General features: G+C 43.3%; 2 protein-coding genes across 3 annotated transcripts; one reads left to right on the top strand and one right to left on the bottom strand.

Moving 5' to 3' along the window:
* Positions 1 to 1,170: 1,170 nt before the first annotated feature.
* cdc26 (cell division cycle 26 homolog) lies at positions 1,171 to 2,951 on the bottom strand. 2 transcript variants are annotated; one of them, XM_085357846.1, is made up of 3 exons: positions 2,861 to 2,951; positions 1,534 to 1,632; positions 1,171 to 1,400 (listed from the first exon to the last, which is right to left on the bottom strand). In XM_085357846.1, the coding sequence occupies exons 2-3, from the start codon at positions 1,612 to 1,614 to the stop codon at positions 1,188 to 1,190; spliced, it is 294 nt and encodes a 97-aa protein (XP_085213972.1). In that variant the 5' UTR covers positions 1,615 to 1,632; positions 2,861 to 2,951; the 3' UTR covers positions 1,171 to 1,187. The 2 variants fall into 2 exon arrangements, with proteins under 2 accessions (XP_085213972.1, XP_085213973.1); XM_085357847.1 differs by lacking the exon at positions 2,861 to 2,951 and adding an exon at positions 2,546 to 2,633.
* Positions 2,952 to 2,975: 24 nt separating this feature from the next.
* Positions 2,976 to 13,231, top strand: prpf4 (pre-mRNA splicing tri-snRNP complex factor PRPF4). The gene is made up of 15 exons (XM_085357845.1): positions 2,976 to 3,022; positions 5,360 to 5,546; positions 5,748 to 5,934; positions 6,105 to 6,192; positions 6,273 to 6,352; positions 10,477 to 10,570; positions 10,695 to 10,789; positions 10,906 to 10,964; positions 11,430 to 11,553; positions 11,640 to 11,729; positions 11,943 to 12,065; positions 12,471 to 12,578; positions 12,736 to 12,854; positions 12,937 to 13,043; positions 13,121 to 13,231. The coding sequence occupies exons 2-15, from the start codon at positions 5,375 to 5,377 to the stop codon at positions 13,205 to 13,207; spliced, it is 1,533 nt and encodes a 510-aa protein (XP_085213971.1). The 5' UTR covers positions 2,976 to 3,022; positions 5,360 to 5,374; the 3' UTR covers positions 13,208 to 13,231.
* Positions 13,232 to 18,339: the final 5,108 nt, after the last annotated feature.

Raw genomic sequence — 18,339 nt, 5'->3', positions numbered from 1 at the left:
AGACTTTAAGCAGGTGAGTTAAGGAGTAAATTGGCTATAACGAACTGAGCCCTAGGTGATGCCTGATAGTCATAACTGTGGTGATGTGTTGCTCAAGAACAACATCTGCTGGATTTTAAAGACATTGCAGGTAACCTGGATGAAGAAGGTGGAGAGGGTCTGAACTAGGTTCGTTCTGGACATCAAATCAGTGGTGAATGGTTCTTGTTTACATAACTAGGATAAAGCGCTAACTGAATGAGAGAAGTGTATTTATTTAAATTAAGTTGATTATAAAAAAGATGATGCAAATGCAGAATTTATGAGGAAGTATAAGTGGAGAAAACACATTTATGTGCAAATAAAATAATGTTAATACATTTGAAAAAAGCAACTGCTCAGTTCTCGTCTGAGTTAAAAGTGGAAACGGGACCTTATTTAGCATTTTGGTTTCAAAATTTTTACAGACTTGAAAAAAATTATGTTTAGTGGATTGTACACTAGATCATAATTGAGCCAAAAATGTAAACTGTCAAACAGCACCAGAGATGGCCTCCTGTCACCATGAATACACATGAGTCTAAATTTTTTCTTCCCATAAACATAGTTTGGCATCTCACTGCCGTACAACAACACAGCACCTGTATTGGTCACGTGGAAATCTTATCAAATGGTGATAAAAATGTCTAAAGGACAAAAAAACAGAATGCAGCGCTTCTTAAGAAGATGAGCTAAATGCAGCAGATTCTTCAGTTAATTAGGTGATTTAGTGCACAGAGCGGTAAAATAATAGTTTTAATTCCACTTGATAGTTTTATCAACTGGAATTAACACACAACAGGCAGTCTCTGGACAACCACAGTCATGGATAAAAAGTAGACATTTTAAATATAAAATGGTAAAATAAAATATGAAGAATGCAGACTGAATACAACACAGTTGTGTGTGTGAAGAAAAGCTTGGTATGAATGTGCAACAGCTGTCAGACGCTGTTGTGTCAATAAAGTCCAGCCTGACTGAGGCAGGAAAGCCGAGGAACTCCATCTCTGGCCCACTTACTGGAGACCATCTGACTGACCAGGTCACATGATGCGGGGGGGGGGGGGGGGGGGGGTTCTGATTCACTCTGAGATTCTTTATGTTTGCTCATTTAAAATAAAACGATACTCCAAACTCCAAAGATTTTTCTGCTCAAACTTTATTCATCATTAAAACTGTAAACTTCCAAATAAGGTCGGCAAGGTCGCCGGTTTAGGGTGGGGCTTGTAGCCAATTCGCTCATTGATAAGCTCTGCCCTTGATGCGGCTGTGGAGGACGATGCTGAGGCAGAGGCTCCACCCCCAATTACATCAACACCAATTACAGATCCCCCACCCACTCCACCTCCCGACTCTGCCTCCTCTCGCTGACGTTTTCTGGCCTAAAGAAAAAGAAAACCTGATAATGTCCTGTTTGAAGTTTACTTCCTTTAAAGTGTCAGATGTTACTGATTGTTATTCATTCTCATTTACTATTACTGATTAATTGATTGATTGGTACAAAAGTGAGTAGACCTCAAGCTCCTTCTTGACGCTCTCGAACTCCTCAGTGTCGTCGATCTTAAGCTCCAGACGAGTCGGTTTCCTCCTCAACATTTTCACTTAGAGTCCAGGCTGAAAGCAGACGATCAATACATGGATTGAGTGATCAGATTTGCTTTTTGACATGCTTACTGAATGGTGAAAATGGTGAAAATGATTCACCTCCAAGTTCAATGTTCTATAAACCTGCTGAATATGATTTACTGCACACATTTCCTGGACATTTTCAAAATAAAACATCTCACGGTTCTATTGAAGTCAGTGTAGCCAATCAGAACCCTTCCTATTTCCAGATGCTTTCGTGACCAAAAAAATTCCAACGTGTGGGACTAATAAAGGGTTATCTTAGCTTATCCTTACGGGCTTTGAGGTTGATGGTGGCACAAAAAGAAACAAGCTGTTGTGTTTTTACTGTGAATATCATGAGGCTGTAACATCTGGCTGTAATTTAAAAATAAAACTACAACTCCTGTTGTCATGATGATGCCTACATCGAGCAGGATGACTTCAAAAGTTTTCAGAGGAAGGAAAAAAGTCAAGTGATGAAGGTTAAACTTAGAGTCCCAGAGAGCAGCCATTTGGCTTTTCAACCTTTCAACAACACCGACTCAATAGATCATTAGCTCAGACACAGGAGCTTTAATTAATTCTGAAATCTGATCAATAACAGCAATCAGCTTCAGTTATCGTTTCCATCAGATCAATAATTAGGATCGACCAGATCTAAAAAATGTTTCCTGATATTTGTGATCAGAATCATTGATCACACTGTTTGATCTCTGTGTTTGATCCTGATGGTGAACGTATTGATATCAAGCCACAGCAGGAGTCCAGGTAACTTATCACCACAGCAACACTGACTCCCGAAGTCTCCTGATTACTGACGTCAGGGTAACCGAGAGATTCCCGGGGTAAGGGCCTCAGGGCGGAGCTCAGGGCGTCCAACTGCTTCTAAAGCAATAGAAACTAAATAAACTACACCTACCGCTCAGACAGGAACCAGCAGCATGATTAGCTCGCTTGCTTTTCTAAAGGATGCTCTGGAGGTTATACAGACACATTTAATGGTCTCATCTGACTGGCTGCTGAAATATCTATAACAGTCTCACCTCTGACCCCTAACCTTGCCGCTCCTTAAGTCGCCACTCATGCGCACTGTGCGCACGCAGATGGGTTTCACAGAAGCTAAGCTAAACTAAATTAAGCTAAGCTGCGCTAAAGTAAAGTCGCAGTGACGTTACAGTGACCGGTAACGGACAGTCCTTGCGGATACCCTCAGTGTGAACAGGTGTGCAGGTACCTGATAGAGGAGTTGTAATGCTCTTTCCCGCAGTTTCTCTCTCTGTTTATTTTCTGCAGCTGCTGCGTCCACCGGAAGTGTGCAACCTCTGACCCGGTGGCACTTCAGGGAAGAACTTCCGGGTCACGGTGCTCCGCGTCGGTGTGTCCTTCGTCTCCTCCGGTAAGTTTCTCTCATTGAACGGTTTAACGGCATTCTGAGCCGCTGTGTTCAACTGCACAGGTGAGAGAGACGTCAAAGCGTAAATCAGCCATACTCTGCTCTACCCCCTCATCCGTTAGCGCGTGCTCCGGCACGTTACAGACACTCAGCCCTTGAAGAGGCTCTGGGTTCGCGCTGTCCACTGACTCCGGTGAGCGCGAAGCTTTACCTGAAACACACAGGTGAGAAACGGTGAGGAGTTAGCGATTACTGATCGGTGCAGAGCTGCAGGAGGACGCTTAGAGGTCTGAACTACGAAGTTCTGTTTTCGTTATCATTGATCCTAACACGGGGACGGAGTCAAAGGTCACCTAGAGCGGCGCCTGTAAATATGTCCGCGGTCTTCAAACTAATCACCAATTTGAATTCAGCACAGCATGTTCTCAGCCTGATTCTGCGAAGGCCGTTGTTGTGCCAAAGCCTGTGAAAAACCAGGGTGGAGTTTTAAAGCAGAACAAAGACTCAGATGTACTGATGGAGGTCAAAAGTCTGCTGGATTTACTGAAGACGCCTTAAACGTTGAAACGAGGCGCAACGGTGGTACACAGTGTATTACAACTGGATGAATATTCACAAGCTTAAACTTACTGAACAGCTCATAGAGTTCTTAATGTTTAGAGAGTTTATGTAAATTTGTTCTTAATGCAGTAACAACTCAACAGGAAGTAGTTTTCCAGCAGTGTGATGTTCAGAGTTCAGCTGTGAGTTTAACAGCTTCTGTTAAAAACTATGAATATATATATATACCTTGTGGATGAAATGGAAAAGTTATGATGAAAATTTTCATGCTCTGCTCCACTTTGGTTATTATATCATTGTTTTCGTGGTCAGATAAGTCTGTCGCTATGAATTATGGGACTCCTCCATTTTCATAAAGAATGCTCCAGTGTCTCGTCTGTTCAGCAACGGAAGCGTTGAAGCTCCTTTCCTTAGTGTTTGGAACAGGTCTGAGTGTGGCCACCACGCAGATCCTTGTGGGTCAGGTCTCTCAGTGAGGAACCTTAAAAATGGACTCTTAACATAACTTACTCCAGAAACATTAATGCAGTGTTTTTCTCTCAGTTGCAGACGCGTTGCTGTTTAAGAAGACTAAATTAAATCTAAAAACTGACTCGACCTGAGGTCATCAGGTACAGCACAGGTGTTTTAAGCCCCTTTTCCATTAGTACTCACCACAGTTTCCAGGGTTTTCCATCAGGTCATAGTACCTGGTACCAGGTACTTTTTTTAATATCTGCCGGGCTGGGGTTCCAAGCAGGTACTTAAATGTGACATCGTCAGACTGCATGCCGCTGATTGGCTGGTCAGTGGCGTCACTCAATGAGTCATGAGAGCGTCTTGTTCACGAAAATCTAAAATGTCATTTTTGAAAACAGGCAACGAAAGGAAATGGCTACAAAGAATAATGTCCTGTTCCCTGAGTCTAACGAAAAGCCACAGACCGAGCAGCAGGTATATCGTCGCCTCCACGTCCACCTTTGTTGTAGCATTCATGTTGGATATTAATTACTTCACAGGAAACTGAGCAGCGTTGCTATAACAACGATCACACAGATCAGGTGGTACTTGATTGTTATGGAAAACCAGTCGTACTAATGGAAAAGGGGCTTTGTGCTCAGATATTGATGCTTAAACAGGAATAAAACTGAGTATTTACTACTGACGACCAGGGAAACGCACCCTGCAACTCTCCCTGCAGAGCTCTGAGGGATCATCCAGGAATGGTGATTGGTCAGTAGGCGTGATTTCATACCTGTTGATCTCTAACCTGGGGTAAATCCCATCAGTTACCACAGTGATTTACACGAGGAGGAAGTCTCTGACCATAATAGTACAGAAACCCAGCATAACCTGAAGTTACCTGGATGAGAGGAAATCCATGCCTCAGGTGCAGCACCTGTCTGTGACACACACCTGTAGGCCAGTGAGGTGGAGCTCTGCGGTGAGATTAACATGTCAGCAGGTGCATTAAGGTCATTTCATCATTGTAACAGATGCTGATCATTGTGAGCATGTCATTCTGTCTGACCGACAGCAGCGAGTGAAGCTGAGCAGGAAGTTGCAGCAGCTCAAACAGGAAGTTAAAAATAAAGGTGTTCCAAGTATAGTATGAATCTGCTACTGTGTCTGATTGACATTGCTGATTGATCACTTATTACTGATCAGGGTGATTGTTTGCGTTTCAGCCACTCTGCTGCTGCTCAATGGATCAATAAGGTTTTTCTTCTGAGCAGTTTTTCTTTTTGTCATTAAAAATGTCACCTTTATCTTCCTCATGTGTTTTTGTTGTTTCTCCAGAAAAAAGAAGTCAATATGTCCGATGAGGAGGATGTGGCTCCGGCCGTGAAGAAGAGCAGAGTTTTCTATGGAAGCCTGGAGGAGAAAGAGCGGGAGCGTCTGAGCGCCAATGTGGCGAGCAGCTCAGCAACAGGAAGTGATGCAGTCAGGGCGGGAATTGAGGCGGGAAACATCAACATCTCATCAGGTTAGCAGTTTGTTCAGTTTCTCTGATAAAATGTCTCTTAAAAATTATTAGAAATTAGAAGAACCTCCACCCTCTGCTGATCACAGTGCCGACAGTCAAGGCTCTGATCAATCATGTGATCAATAATATCTGCTCAATCAGATCTGTGATTAATTGATAGCAGGAATTTGGTTGACTCTGTTTTTCCTTGATGCCCTGCAGGGGAGACTCTGGAGATTGAGGAGCGGGTCAGTGAGCGGCAGCAGGAAGCGCTTGCTGAGTTTGAGCGACGGCGACGAGCCCGACAGATCACTGTGTCCACTGATGATGCTGAGGTGAAAGCCGGCCTCCGTGCACTGGGGGAGCCAATCACGTTATTTGGAGAGGGACCAGCTGACCGCCGCGAAAGGTGGAGCAAAATAACTTCTGTAATCTTCTGTAGAACACTCTCAGCAGTCATCTTAGGAATATTTTGGGCCAATAATTTAATTAAAAAACCTGTCAAACTTGGTCAGTGTGACAGGGAGGAAGCAGACAGGAAGTAAAAGTGTGTGTGTGTGTGTGTGTGTGTGTCTTCAGGCTGCGCAGTGTGCTGTCCGTGGTCGGTCCGGACGCTCTGAAGAAATCCAGGAAGGACGAAGAGCGAGCGAAGAGGTCGCAGGATGAGGTCAGCTGACCTGGAGTGTGGGTGGGGCTTCAGAACACCTGGCTGCATGATCTAAACATTTTCTCTCTGACCAATCACAGTGCCAGCAGACATGGTACCACGAAGGCTCCGCTTCCCTAAAGGATGCTCGGCTCTGGTTGGCCAGATATTCTCTTCCCCGGTGAGTCATTATCAAAGCGTGAGAGGAGGAGGAGCAAAGACAACCACTGAGTGCACCGCTTCTACCAGACTCCTCTCTCAGTAACTAGGCAGGGCACCACACTGAGTCCTTATATCACAGAAGGACAAAAGAGCTAAAAATCCCTCCGTCTCAAACCCGCCTGGTGAAGACGTAAACATCAACCTTAACCTTCACCACTGAATGCTATGTTTTATGTTTCATGAACAGCCATATCACCATGACAACCAATAGGGATGGGTACCGGTGTGTTCTGACATAAACGGTAGTAACCAGACCGAAAAGCAGCGCACATTTCGGTGCTTTATTTCGGTGCTTTTTTTTTCCTGAGCTGTGATACACTTCTAGCCAATCATTTTACGTTTCCGAGGATAGTAGGCGGGCCCAGGTACGTACGTTCTTTTAGAGCAGAGCTACAGATTAAAAATGCCCAAGGCGAAGCGGTCAAAAGTCTGGCTGTACTTCACAGCAAAAGATGCAAACTCAGCAGCCTGCAACAAGTGCTTTAAGCTGATACTGTGATACTGTCAAAGGAGGTAACACCTCGAATCCGATGAAACACCTGGAGACGCATAGCGTTTTTTTTAAAAGCCGAAAAATGCGCCGTATTTGATAGCTTGCTGCGAGACCTCACACCGAGCACATCTACTGCGGGTGGGTTGCCTGTTATCGGACCCGGAGTTAGCAACATCCCCCAAAAACACGAAGAGGAGAGTCCTGGCCCCTAGCCCTGCCAGTGTAGCAGAAATGATGAGGATGATGCAGCAGCAGCCGTTCTTCTCTGCGTGAGTAGCTTAATGTTGTTCGTGTGTAATTTACGTTGAGTAGGCTAACCACTTATTACATTAATGCATGTAAGGTGAACTAGCAAACATCATCATAGCTACATGCGGCTGTCCTCTTGTTTGATGGCAGATACTCCCTTCACCCTGGCCAAAAAGGCTAAAATGACCAAAGAAAAAGTGGAAAACAGTTAAACATGAGAGGTTTTTGGACAAAGTTTGTGTTTTTTCCATTGATTAAGCACTGCTTCCAGCCAAGAGTGATGCCATAAATCCCCTATAGCTGCAGAAAAGGCTAACATTGTTATCTTTTTACAAAAAACAGCTGAACATGAGAGGTTTTTGGACCAATTTTGTGTTCTCCATTCTTTAAGCACCGGTTTGAGCACCGTTTAAGCACCGGCACCGTTTCAAAAGTACCGATTTGGCACCGGTATCGGATAAAACCTAAACGATACCCATCCCTAACAACCAATAACCAATCGGTAATATTATATTTAGTCTTTCCACATGCACGGGTAAAAGAATAAATCTAAGCAGCAGAGTAACCGAGCTTGGGTTTCCCCTGTAAATCTGAAGTAAAACTGTCAAATAATTGCTGAATACGCTCGGAGTCAGAGAAATTTCCTGTCAGGATGTTGTGTGCAGGTCGATTCAGTTCGTTCCATCCATTTTCTTCTGCTTATCCGGGATCCAGTCATGGGACAGGGGACCGAAGCCCCGACCTTCTCCGCGGCCACTATCGTATCTGGGGGAACATCGAGGTGTTTCCAGACCAGCTGAGAGATGTAATCTGTCCAGCTTGTCCTGGCTCTGCCCTCAAAGGGGCAGTTTTCTTTATATAGCGCCAAATCACAATAGGCACTTTTTAGTTTTTACTGGACAGTAAAGACGCTACAAACTTTTTAATAGCTACTGTGACCACATCAGTGACAACTGGCTCTGTCACATGACATGCAGATGACCAGTTTTCCAGCGACATTCAGTGGAATCATTGCTGATATCTCCTCCATCGTAGCCTGATCATACTCGATAATGTGATTTTGGCTGTTTTCACCTTCTTCAGTCTCAGCTCACTGCAGGTTTCCCCAACCTTATAAACAGTAACTTTGCACAATGACAGAAACTACAACCACTGACAAACAATGTGAGGTCAGTTTCTTGATCATAAAAATGCAAATTGTCATGATCAGTGATCATTCATCAATGGCCATGAGTACCATTCACAGAGAGTTACAGAATGGCTGCAATCACAGCATTGTAAGAAGCTGAAAGATGTACCCTTAGGCCCCCTCCTCGATTTAGAGATGGATTTCCCTTTTCACATAAATGGCCTCCTCGACTCCCCACCCAAACCAGTCCAGGATGTGTACATCCTTATCATTGAAGAGTGTCCACTGGTCTGTAGGTGTGAATAGACTGGGGAGTCCTGGCCTGATGAGTTAGGTCTCCTGTGTTGTGCCATCTGCTTTGCCCGAGGTTGTTTGGTTTTCCCCAAGTATAAATCCTTGCAATCCTCCCGGCACTTAACAAGCGTACACTATATTACTCTGTTTGTGTCGGGGGACCCGATCCTTGGGGTGGACCAATTTTTGGCGCAGCGTGTTTTGGGGTTTAAAAGCCAGAGAGATGCAGTCTTTTGAGAAAATGCATCTCAACTGTTCTGATACTCCTGACAAGTATGGGATCACTAAGGGTTTTTACTTAGACAGCAGTTGTTGTTTTCCTCTTCTTGATCAGCTGGAGCTTTCTTTAGGCGCTTTCCCAGCTTTGACAAATGTCCAGCTGGGTTAACCACATTTACTCAGGGCCTTCTTGACATGATGTTCTTCTCTTCCCTGGCCGCTGTATCTGTGGTGATGGTGTTCGCTCTGTGTTGTCCTGATGACACCCAGTTTGTGCTCCAGTGGATGATGAGAGTCAAACCTTAAATACAGATCCTTATGCGTTGGTTTACAGTACACATCAGCTCTTAAATGTCCCTCATTACTGATGGAAAACTCGCAGTCTAAGAAGGCTAACCTGCCACTTTTTATATCCTCCCTGGTGAATTTGATGTATTAGTCCACAGAGTACCTGAACCAATGACTTGGTGGTGTTCCAGGATAGGATAACAGAGGCCTCTTTTCCACTTCTTCCATGTACAAGTTGTCCACAATGGGTGAAACTGGGGAAACCATGGTACACCCATGTTTCTGCCTGTAATACTGACCCTTGTATGTGAAATAGGTGGAATTAAGACACATCCAGTTCTGGATGTGGTGTTCAGAGCTGCTTACCAACAGGTTGAGGATCAAAGCCAGAAACTTTGAGATGTTATAGGTGACCGAGTTGATCATACAGACAATTGATCTTAAAGGTACACTCTGTTTATGTATCTTAGGTAAACCATACAGACTTGGTGTAGATTCCCCTGGGTATAGCCTGTGGTATGAGGTCCGGTCAATAGCATTGTCTTGGTCTAACAGCTTCAGACAATCTCTCACCCTCCTATTTTTGTTACTGAGTAGTGACAAAATGTTCTCATCATAGTCTTTATGGTTTAGCAAAACTGTGGACCTACCCTTGTCTGCTGGAAGGATGATAATGTTGTTGTCATTACTAAGTGATGTGACTGCCTTCCTGTCCTCCATGCTGATATGGGATGGAAACGTTCGTCCGCAGTTGCAATGTTGTAGTTTTGAATGGCTGTTTCTGTGGCTGTGATCAGTTCCACTTGTGGGATTTCGTCTTGGTGTCACAGCAAAGTTCAGCCCTTTTGCTGAAACTGACCTCACAGCCCGCTGTTCATTCAGTGGGCTAGTTTCAGTCATTGTGCAAATGTACTGCTTATATGGTTGGGGAAACCTGCACTCAGCTGAACTGAAGAAATCATTGGATGAGTGACTAAACGTTTCTCCCACTGCAAACACTACGTCCAGATGAACAGAATAATTTTTGGGGGATTTACTTACCTGGATAATTGAGCATGATTCAAGACAACTTCCTATTTACTAACTCATCCTCGGAGGTGGGCACACGGCTCTGGCTGTCAGACATAGCTGGGCACCCCTAGTTTTAAACACAGTGTTGCTATGGCAATAATATCCCTGTTGCGGGAATTCATACCGTATTATTGTGGACGATAACAGAGTCTTCACTTGTACAGAAACGCGTTTGACTCCTTAGACTTTCCATACATACAATCGCACACTGCGATCTTAAAGTATTTGAGACTTGGTAAATGAGCCGCCAGGATCTGTCAAGAAGAAATGATAAAAATATCATGTCAGTTGGTTGATTCTCATTGGCTATAGCTCCTTATCTCTGTGATTGGTCCATCAGAGCAATGAGGCGCCTGGAGGCTGCACGCACTCAGAAGGAAGTTACCGAGGCAACCAAAACAATCCGACAACAAGAGCTGCACAAGAGCCTGAGGGTGAGTCAATTTTATTAACTGCAGATAGCAGCACACCAAAAACAACACTCTGAGTGTCACAGCGAATGTCCTCGTTCTCAGTGAGCATGAGCAGCACTAACCACCCCCTCTTCCGCTTCTTCAGAATCTGAACAACTTCTGCAGTCAGATTGGGGACGATCGACCAATTAGCTTCTGCCACTTCAGCCCCGACTCCAAAATGCTGGCTACGGCCTCCTGGTAACAAGCACCGCCCACTACTAGCATAAAATGCAAACAGTTAGCATTAGCATGAGTAAATGTTAGCTTATTTAACTGCTGTATTGAAGCTAATGCTAACGTGCTAACACCTCCAGGAGCGGTCTGTGTAAGCTGTGGTCCGTCCCTGACTGCAACCTGATTCGGACACTCAGAGGTGGGCAGTGCTTAATGTTTGTTTTTGTTGTTGGTTACATTGGAATTGCTTGTTGATTAGTTGTTAGTGAGATAAATTAGAGGTTTCAGATTTATTGCCACAGAAATGTCAAACATTATATGATGATTACAAGGGGGCTTGTAATTGATCGATAAAATAGTTGTGTGTATCTTGTGTAGTGTAGTCGATTGTTTTGTTTTGCATGTCAAAACAATGAGACGATTGTGTTGATTGTGTTAATACAGTATGTCAAATGAAAAAATAACTGTTAAACATGTGAGGTTGTGCTGAAAAGAATGATACCAAACAAGAGAAGGTAAACAGTTTTTAAATGTGAAATCAAAAAGTAGTCAAAAATGCTGGACCCCAGAGGGTTTAAATGATAACTGATCAATACTTTGATCACTTGTGAATCATTTGTCTGAGGCTCCGCCCTTTTCTGTCCTGCTCTTTGATTGGCTGAAGGTCACAACACCAATGTGGGTGCCTTCGTCTTCCGCCCCCAGGCCGGAGTTTCTCTTAACCAATCAGATGTCAGCTTGGCCTCGTGTGCTGCTGATGGCACAGTGAAGCTGTGGAACCTGGAAAGGTGAGGGCAAGGGGCAGGTAACTGGGGGTGGGGTCTGATTCATATCCTATCAGTAATTAATGGCTTTGTGTCTCTGGTTGCTGTAGTGATGAGCCAGTGGCAGACATTGAAGGCCACAGCGAGCGAGTTTCTCGGGTGTCGTGGCATCCGTCAGGACGGTTCCTGGGTACAACCTGGTAAAGTAGAAATTACTCTGAATATTCATTCTTACTGTAATGAGTCAAAATACCTGTGTAACGTGTAGAGACAGAGCATGCTCAAACACTAAGCACCACCTACTTTCTCTCCTTAAAAAAATTTTCCATTTTACTTCGAAAGTTTTACTCTGAGTTTAACACAGAAATATTTTTTTCTGTGTGTGACATACTTCCTGTCCGTGTGGAGTGCAGCTACGATTACTCGTGGCGTCTCTGGGATCTGGAGGTTCAGGAGGAAATCCTCCATCAGGAAGGTCACAGCAAAGGTGTCCACGACCTGACCTTTCACCCTGACGGTTCTCTGGCTGCTACAGGGTAAACAAACGCTACAACATCCTCTAGCACATAGGTGTCAAACTCTGGCCCGCGGGCCAACTTTGGCCCGCAGCCTACTTACATTTGGCCCACGAAGCCATACCAAATTACTATCAGAGCTGGCCTACTGGTGTTATACAGCTAATATATATATTGTTTAGTATTAAGCTTTGCTTGTTCCATATTCAGTTTTTCAGCAAAATGTGTTTGAGTCCATAAGAAAAGATTCATTCTTATATCTGGAGCAATAAATATATTTCAATAAATATTAATGTTAGCCCGCGACTTAGTTCCAGTTTTGAATTTTGGCCCACTGTGTATTTGAGTTTGACACCCCTGCTCTAGCACGTCTCAGCACGTCTCTGTAACTAACAAATCAGCTCTCTCTGTCTGTGGTCCAATCAGTGGCCTGGATGCGTTTGGCAGGGTGTGGGACCTCCGGACGGGACGCTGCGTGGTGTTCCTTGAGGGTCACCTGAAGGAGATCTACAGCCTGCACTTTTCCCCCAACGGGTCAGCCAATCACAAAGCATCACACAAAACACACAGCCGAATCAATAATCGGGATTCTGCAGGAAGTGAAGAGATTGTTTTTGTTGTAAACATGTTAAAATGATAAATTTCACGGTTTGATCAGAATTAACAGCTTCAATAATGTTTCTCCACTCAGGTATCACCTGGCAACAGGAAGTGGAGACAACACCTGTAAGGTCTGGGAGCTGAGAAACAGGAAGTGCCTTTACACAGTCCCCGCCCACCAGAACCTGCTGTCTGCCGTCCGCTTTCAACGTAAAAAACGTTATTGTTCAACAAAACTAAATATTACTGACCTTGCTTCCTGTTAATGTGACCGTACTTCCTGTGTTTGCAGCTACAGACGGGCACTTCCTGTTGACGGGTGCATACGACAACACAGCGAAGGTCTGGAGTCATCCGGGTTGGATGCCACTGAAGACACTTGCTGGGCATGAGGGGAAGGTATGAGCGCTGTGCTCTGATTGGTCCATTCGGGCGCTCCTAATTGCTGGCGATCTCTGACCTGTTTGTGTTTTCAGGTGATGGGCGTCGACGTGTCACCTGATGGGAAACTCATCGCCACCTGTTCCTACGATCGGACCTTCAAACTGTGGCTGTCTGAGTGATGTCATTAGTGACATGAGTTATGTCATCCAGACACTGATCTACTGTTTTTGTTTTTCAGTAAAATATTTTGTTTTCACTTTTTGGAATAAAAAGAAAAAAATTAATTTTCAAAAGTTTGAAGCTGATTCGTTTTCATGAGCCTCGAAATCCAACTTGAAATCCAAATTTTAAAAAAGATAAACTTGTTTTGCAAATTCTAGCTAACAACAAAATTACACAAAACTATTGACATTAAAATGCCGGCACTGCCTCAGGCATTCACAAAACCATCAGGGGTCACACGAAGATGCCACAGATTATTTGTGCTGTGCCAGAAAAATAGTTTCTGTTACCTACAAAGACATTTAAACAAGACAGTTTACATTTCAGTGTGGGCGTGGCTTCAGGTTCAGGTGGAGCAGTGAGACAGTGATTAAGGAAGCAGACAGGTGAGGCGATTGGCACACCTGTGTTACGTTTGCTAATTAAACCTTTTTATGCCGTCAGTGCGTGGCTGTGGATGCAGATACACAGCCACGGGGAGCTGCTGTTGGTGGTTACTGTGAGGAAACTGGCCTACTGTAGACAATGTGATTATTCTTCATTCACTGTATGAACAGTTTTGTGAAGCCACAGTAATGCCTTTATGTGTCGTGTGCACCACAGGTAGTGCAGATAGCTGCTACATTAATGGACAGAAGTAAGGCACCAGATAAACGCTTTGTGGAAGTCACACCATTAGCAGGCCTTTCCCAATAGGTGTCTGAGGACCCACCTGAGACCCCAGTGTATACCACGAGTCATACGTTACATCACATGGTGCGTTCACATTCAAAAGCACAGATTTTCCACATACACACAAATTGCAGCATGATCAAATACACACTAAGCTATAATATCTAAAGAAGGACCATCTCAAGTGCAAGATGTATATACACAAAAATACATCATCATACACATGTTATAATGCCCCGTGATTGTTTCACACATACACTCTTTATGTAGTATGAGCAAATGCACAATATCTACTTCATGGGCCAGTAGACCTCCTACTCAAGGAGGAAGATAATGCACATGATTATCATATATTTTAAGGTCGTGATTATTGAAACTTTAAAAATTATTTAAGGTATCCTTACTTTGGCCCACTTGGAGAGGAGGGGGAGACTCCCACCCTGTAACAATAGACAGGGAGATCTTAGTCTGCAGGCCAGCGGGAATCACACAGCCTATCTTAAATCGTTAGTTGTATTTTTTTCTTATTTGTATTTTTTCCAAAATAAATTATGTTACTCAAAAAAAATTAAAAACACTTTCCAAAAAACAGGAAAGGAAAAAAATCCAATATTATCATCAACAAAAGAAGGCGTGCCAGCAAAAACAAAAAAACAAAGCAACGTTTCGACCTTCAAAGAGTCTTCAGGTACACAAAAAGCTGGTAGCTGGATTGCTAACAGTAGCTGGAGTAAGGCAGAGACGTGCACTTAGAAGGATGCCCTTGGATAGGTTTACGGATTAGGTGAAGGAATTTAAAGAGTAAAAACCCAGTGCTTGGGCATTATGTTATCATTCATCTGATTTATTTTGTGGCTTATCTGGCTTTAGCTTAGCTTAGCTTCTTCATTAGCTGTTGTAAGATAAGATAAGTTAACCTTTATTAGTCCCACACGTGGGAAATTTGTTTTGTCACAGCAGGAAGTGGACAGTGCAAAAGTTATGAAGCAAAAATTAGAATACAATAAGAATACAGTACACAACTGTACAGAATAGAATAAAATTAAATAAAATACTATATACAGTGGATGTGTGTGTTTGATCAGTTAAAGTCTTTGTTGTGGAGTCTGACAGCAGTGGGGAGGAAAGACCTGCGAAATCTCTCCGTCCCACACCGTGGGTGCCACAGTCTGCCACTAAAGGAGCTGCTCAGTGCTGTCACAGTCTCCTGCATGGGGTGGGAGATGTTGTCCAACAGTGATGACAGCTTAGCCACCAGCTGTCACTCACCACCTCCACTGGGTCCAGAGAGCATCCTAGAACAGAGCTGGCCCTTCTGATCAGCCTGTTCAGTCTCTTCCTGTCCCCAGCAGAGATGCTGCCACCCCAGCAGACCACACCATAGAAGATGGCTGTGGCCACCACAGAGTCATAGAAGGTCTTCAGGAGTGGGCCCTCCACTCCAAACGACCTGAGTCCCCGCAGCAGCTACAGCCTGCTCTACCCTTTCCTGTAGAGGGCTTCTGAATTTTGAGTCCAGTCCAGTTTGTTGTTCAGGTGAACACCAAGGTACCTGTTGCTGTCCACAGCCTCAATGTCCATACCTCGGATGTTCAGTGGTTGCAGTGGAGGATGTTTGTGCCTGCGGAAGTCTACCACCAGCTCCTTGGTTTTACTAGTGTTGATCTGGAGGTAGTTCAGCTGGCAAGCTGTGTACCGTAAATCAACGCATAAGGATCTGTATTTAAGGTTTGACTCTCATCATCCACTGGAGCACAAACTAGGTGTCATCAGGACAACACAGAGCGAACACCATCCTCACAGACACAGCGACCAGGGAAGAGAAGAACATCACATCAAGAAGGCCCTGAGTAAATGTGGTTATCCTAGCTGGATTTGTAAAAGCTGGGAAGGCGCCTAAAGAAAGCTCCAGCTGATCCAGGAGAGAAGGACAACTGCTGCCTAAACAAAAACCCTTAGTGATCCCTTATGTGTCAGGAGTATCGGAGCAGTTGAGATACATTTTTTCTAAACACCGCTTCTCTGTGGTTTTCAAACCCCAAAACACTCAGCGCCAAAAATCGGTCCAGCCCAAGAATCAGATTGTGGGACCCGTTCCTTGGGCAGAGTAATATAGTGTAGTTTTGTTAAGTACCAGGAGGATTGTCATGAGTTATACTTGGGGGAAACCAAACAACCTGTGTCGATGCGGATGGTACAACACAGAAAAGCTAACTCATTAGGTCACGACTTTGCATTCCATTTACACCAACAGGCCAGTGGAAACTCTTTCAATGTTGAGGATGCACACATCCTGGACATGGGATATGAAAAGGGAGAGATCATCTCTGAATCAAGGAGGGGGCCTAAGGGTACATCTTTCACCATCTTACAATGCTGTGATTGCAGCCATTCCCCAACTCTCTGTGAATGGTACTCATGGCCATTGATCAGTGGTTTTGATCAGTGGTTTGCAGGTTTGCATATTAATGATCAAGAAACCTGCAGTCAGTTGAGACTGAATAATTCCCTCAGAGGATGAAACATTTTTCCCACTGAAAATGCTGCGTGCAGATGAAGAGAATCAACTTTTTGGCACAGTGAGAGAGGTATTATCCACAAATGGTGAAAACATGTAACCATGGTGAACCTGACTGATGAGACAAAAGATGAACATGTTGAGTTGTGTGTCCCATTACATTTGCCGTAAAAGTGACACCACATGCACAAATTTACAAAATTTCCTGCATAATTCTTGCTTGCTTTGTTGAAATTGTTAAACTATTCACTCTATAATGGTGTTTTTTTGGCTTTAAAATATATATCACTTTGAGTTAGATTTTACATACATGCAAGGCTTTAGATTTTTTTTTTTTTAAAGAAAGGACAATGTCACATTTGAAGAACAAAAAAACCAGTCTTCAAAGTTTGATCATTGCGCTATCTTTCATGTAATGGTCATCACATTGAAACAAGTCATTATACTTGTTTTGGATATTTGATCACAGAGCTAATTGAATTTGAGCTCTACAAAACCCAGCAGATTACTAGCATCACTCTGTCACCTCCTGCTATTAATAATATGTGCAAATTACACTTAATCACTAGTCATTTAGGTCATCTTCAAATGGAGCTGTGTGCCTACCATATAAACACATTACATTCTGGAAAGGCAATTATGTATTATTTGTGAAAAGAAGGTACAATGATTACTGCTCGAGCCTTTCTCTTTTTGCTTCTTAGACTTTTTGCTGTCTAATACACTGTGTTCTTACTATAAACCAGAATGTTTTCCAAGACATTTTCTTAGAAGACAAATTCTAGTCTTCTGAGTTACTAACTTAGTTTATAGACACTTAGCAAACATTTAAATGTCCTGGTGAAACATCAGTCTGGGAAATCTTTTTTTAATTAATCTATAAGAAGTGTTCTAGGTGTTCTTCTATATCTCTGTAGTGTTTCCTAGTGTATTTAAATTATGATTCTTAAGAGGTATTACACCTTTAATCCTGCCTTCCCTGCTAATTAGTCACAAGCAGCACGAGTCATTACTAGTTATTTTGCTCTGTAAAACAACCTACAAAATGCATTTTGTGGATTATAAGCCCTTTTTAGACATGGGAAAATATTGTCTTTGCTAATTCTAAAGTGATAACATTATATCAGTCAGACATAGGGTACTTTTGGATTAATGTGAAACATTATTTAGTAAATACAAAATTTGACAGCTTGTCAACTGATGCCTTTATGATTCTGAACACTGATAAACACATTTTTTAATCTGTACATTTTAAAGTGACTTAGTGTGTTTATTCACATGTCCTGAATAAACCGCTGCTGTGAAGAAAGCTGCTTAACATTGTGTCTCCTCGGGACAGAACGGTTGAGGGGGCGAAGTGTTGTGGAAGCAAGCGGATAATAACCACAGAGACAATGAGCAGGGTGTTGGGAGACTGTGTGGTGCTTGAGTGTTAGGGAGTGCACTTCCCAATCCACATCCTCTAAATCTGCTTCCACTGATCTTTTATTTGTCACAAGGCAAATGGTGGTAAAGGACTATTCTGGATTTGCTAAAAACGAGTTGTCAAAGGGGACAAAGTCTGGCACCCAAAATTGTGTGTAGATATCATTGAACAGATTTAAAGTAGTGGATAAGAAATCAAGCGATAGGTTGAGGTCCCTACTCTCCCACACCCATTTTCCCATCCATGCACCTCTAAACTCTCTCTACAGTGACATCTATCAAAAGAGCATTGCACCAATATTTTTTTAAATACATGGAGCTGTCTCCACCATCCAGTGTGGCCTATCTGTAATGTTATAAAAATCTTGTGTGGGTATGAGACATCAGTGTCCTAAATGAGCTTGTAGAGTGCCACTATAATTATTAAAGTTATGTTTCTGCACCTCCACTAAGGAGTATTAGTAGTTTAAATGA

This window comes from Diplotaxodon limnothrissa, linkage group LG7 (genome assembly GCF_057381915.1).
Source record: "Diplotaxodon limnothrissa isolate DT_005_m linkage group LG7, D_limnothrissa_male_GT1.1, whole genome shotgun sequence".
Classification (NCBI taxonomy): domain Eukaryota; kingdom Metazoa; phylum Chordata; class Actinopteri; order Cichliformes; family Cichlidae; genus Diplotaxodon; species Diplotaxodon limnothrissa.
This window is presented reverse-complemented; position numbering and strand designations above follow the sequence as displayed.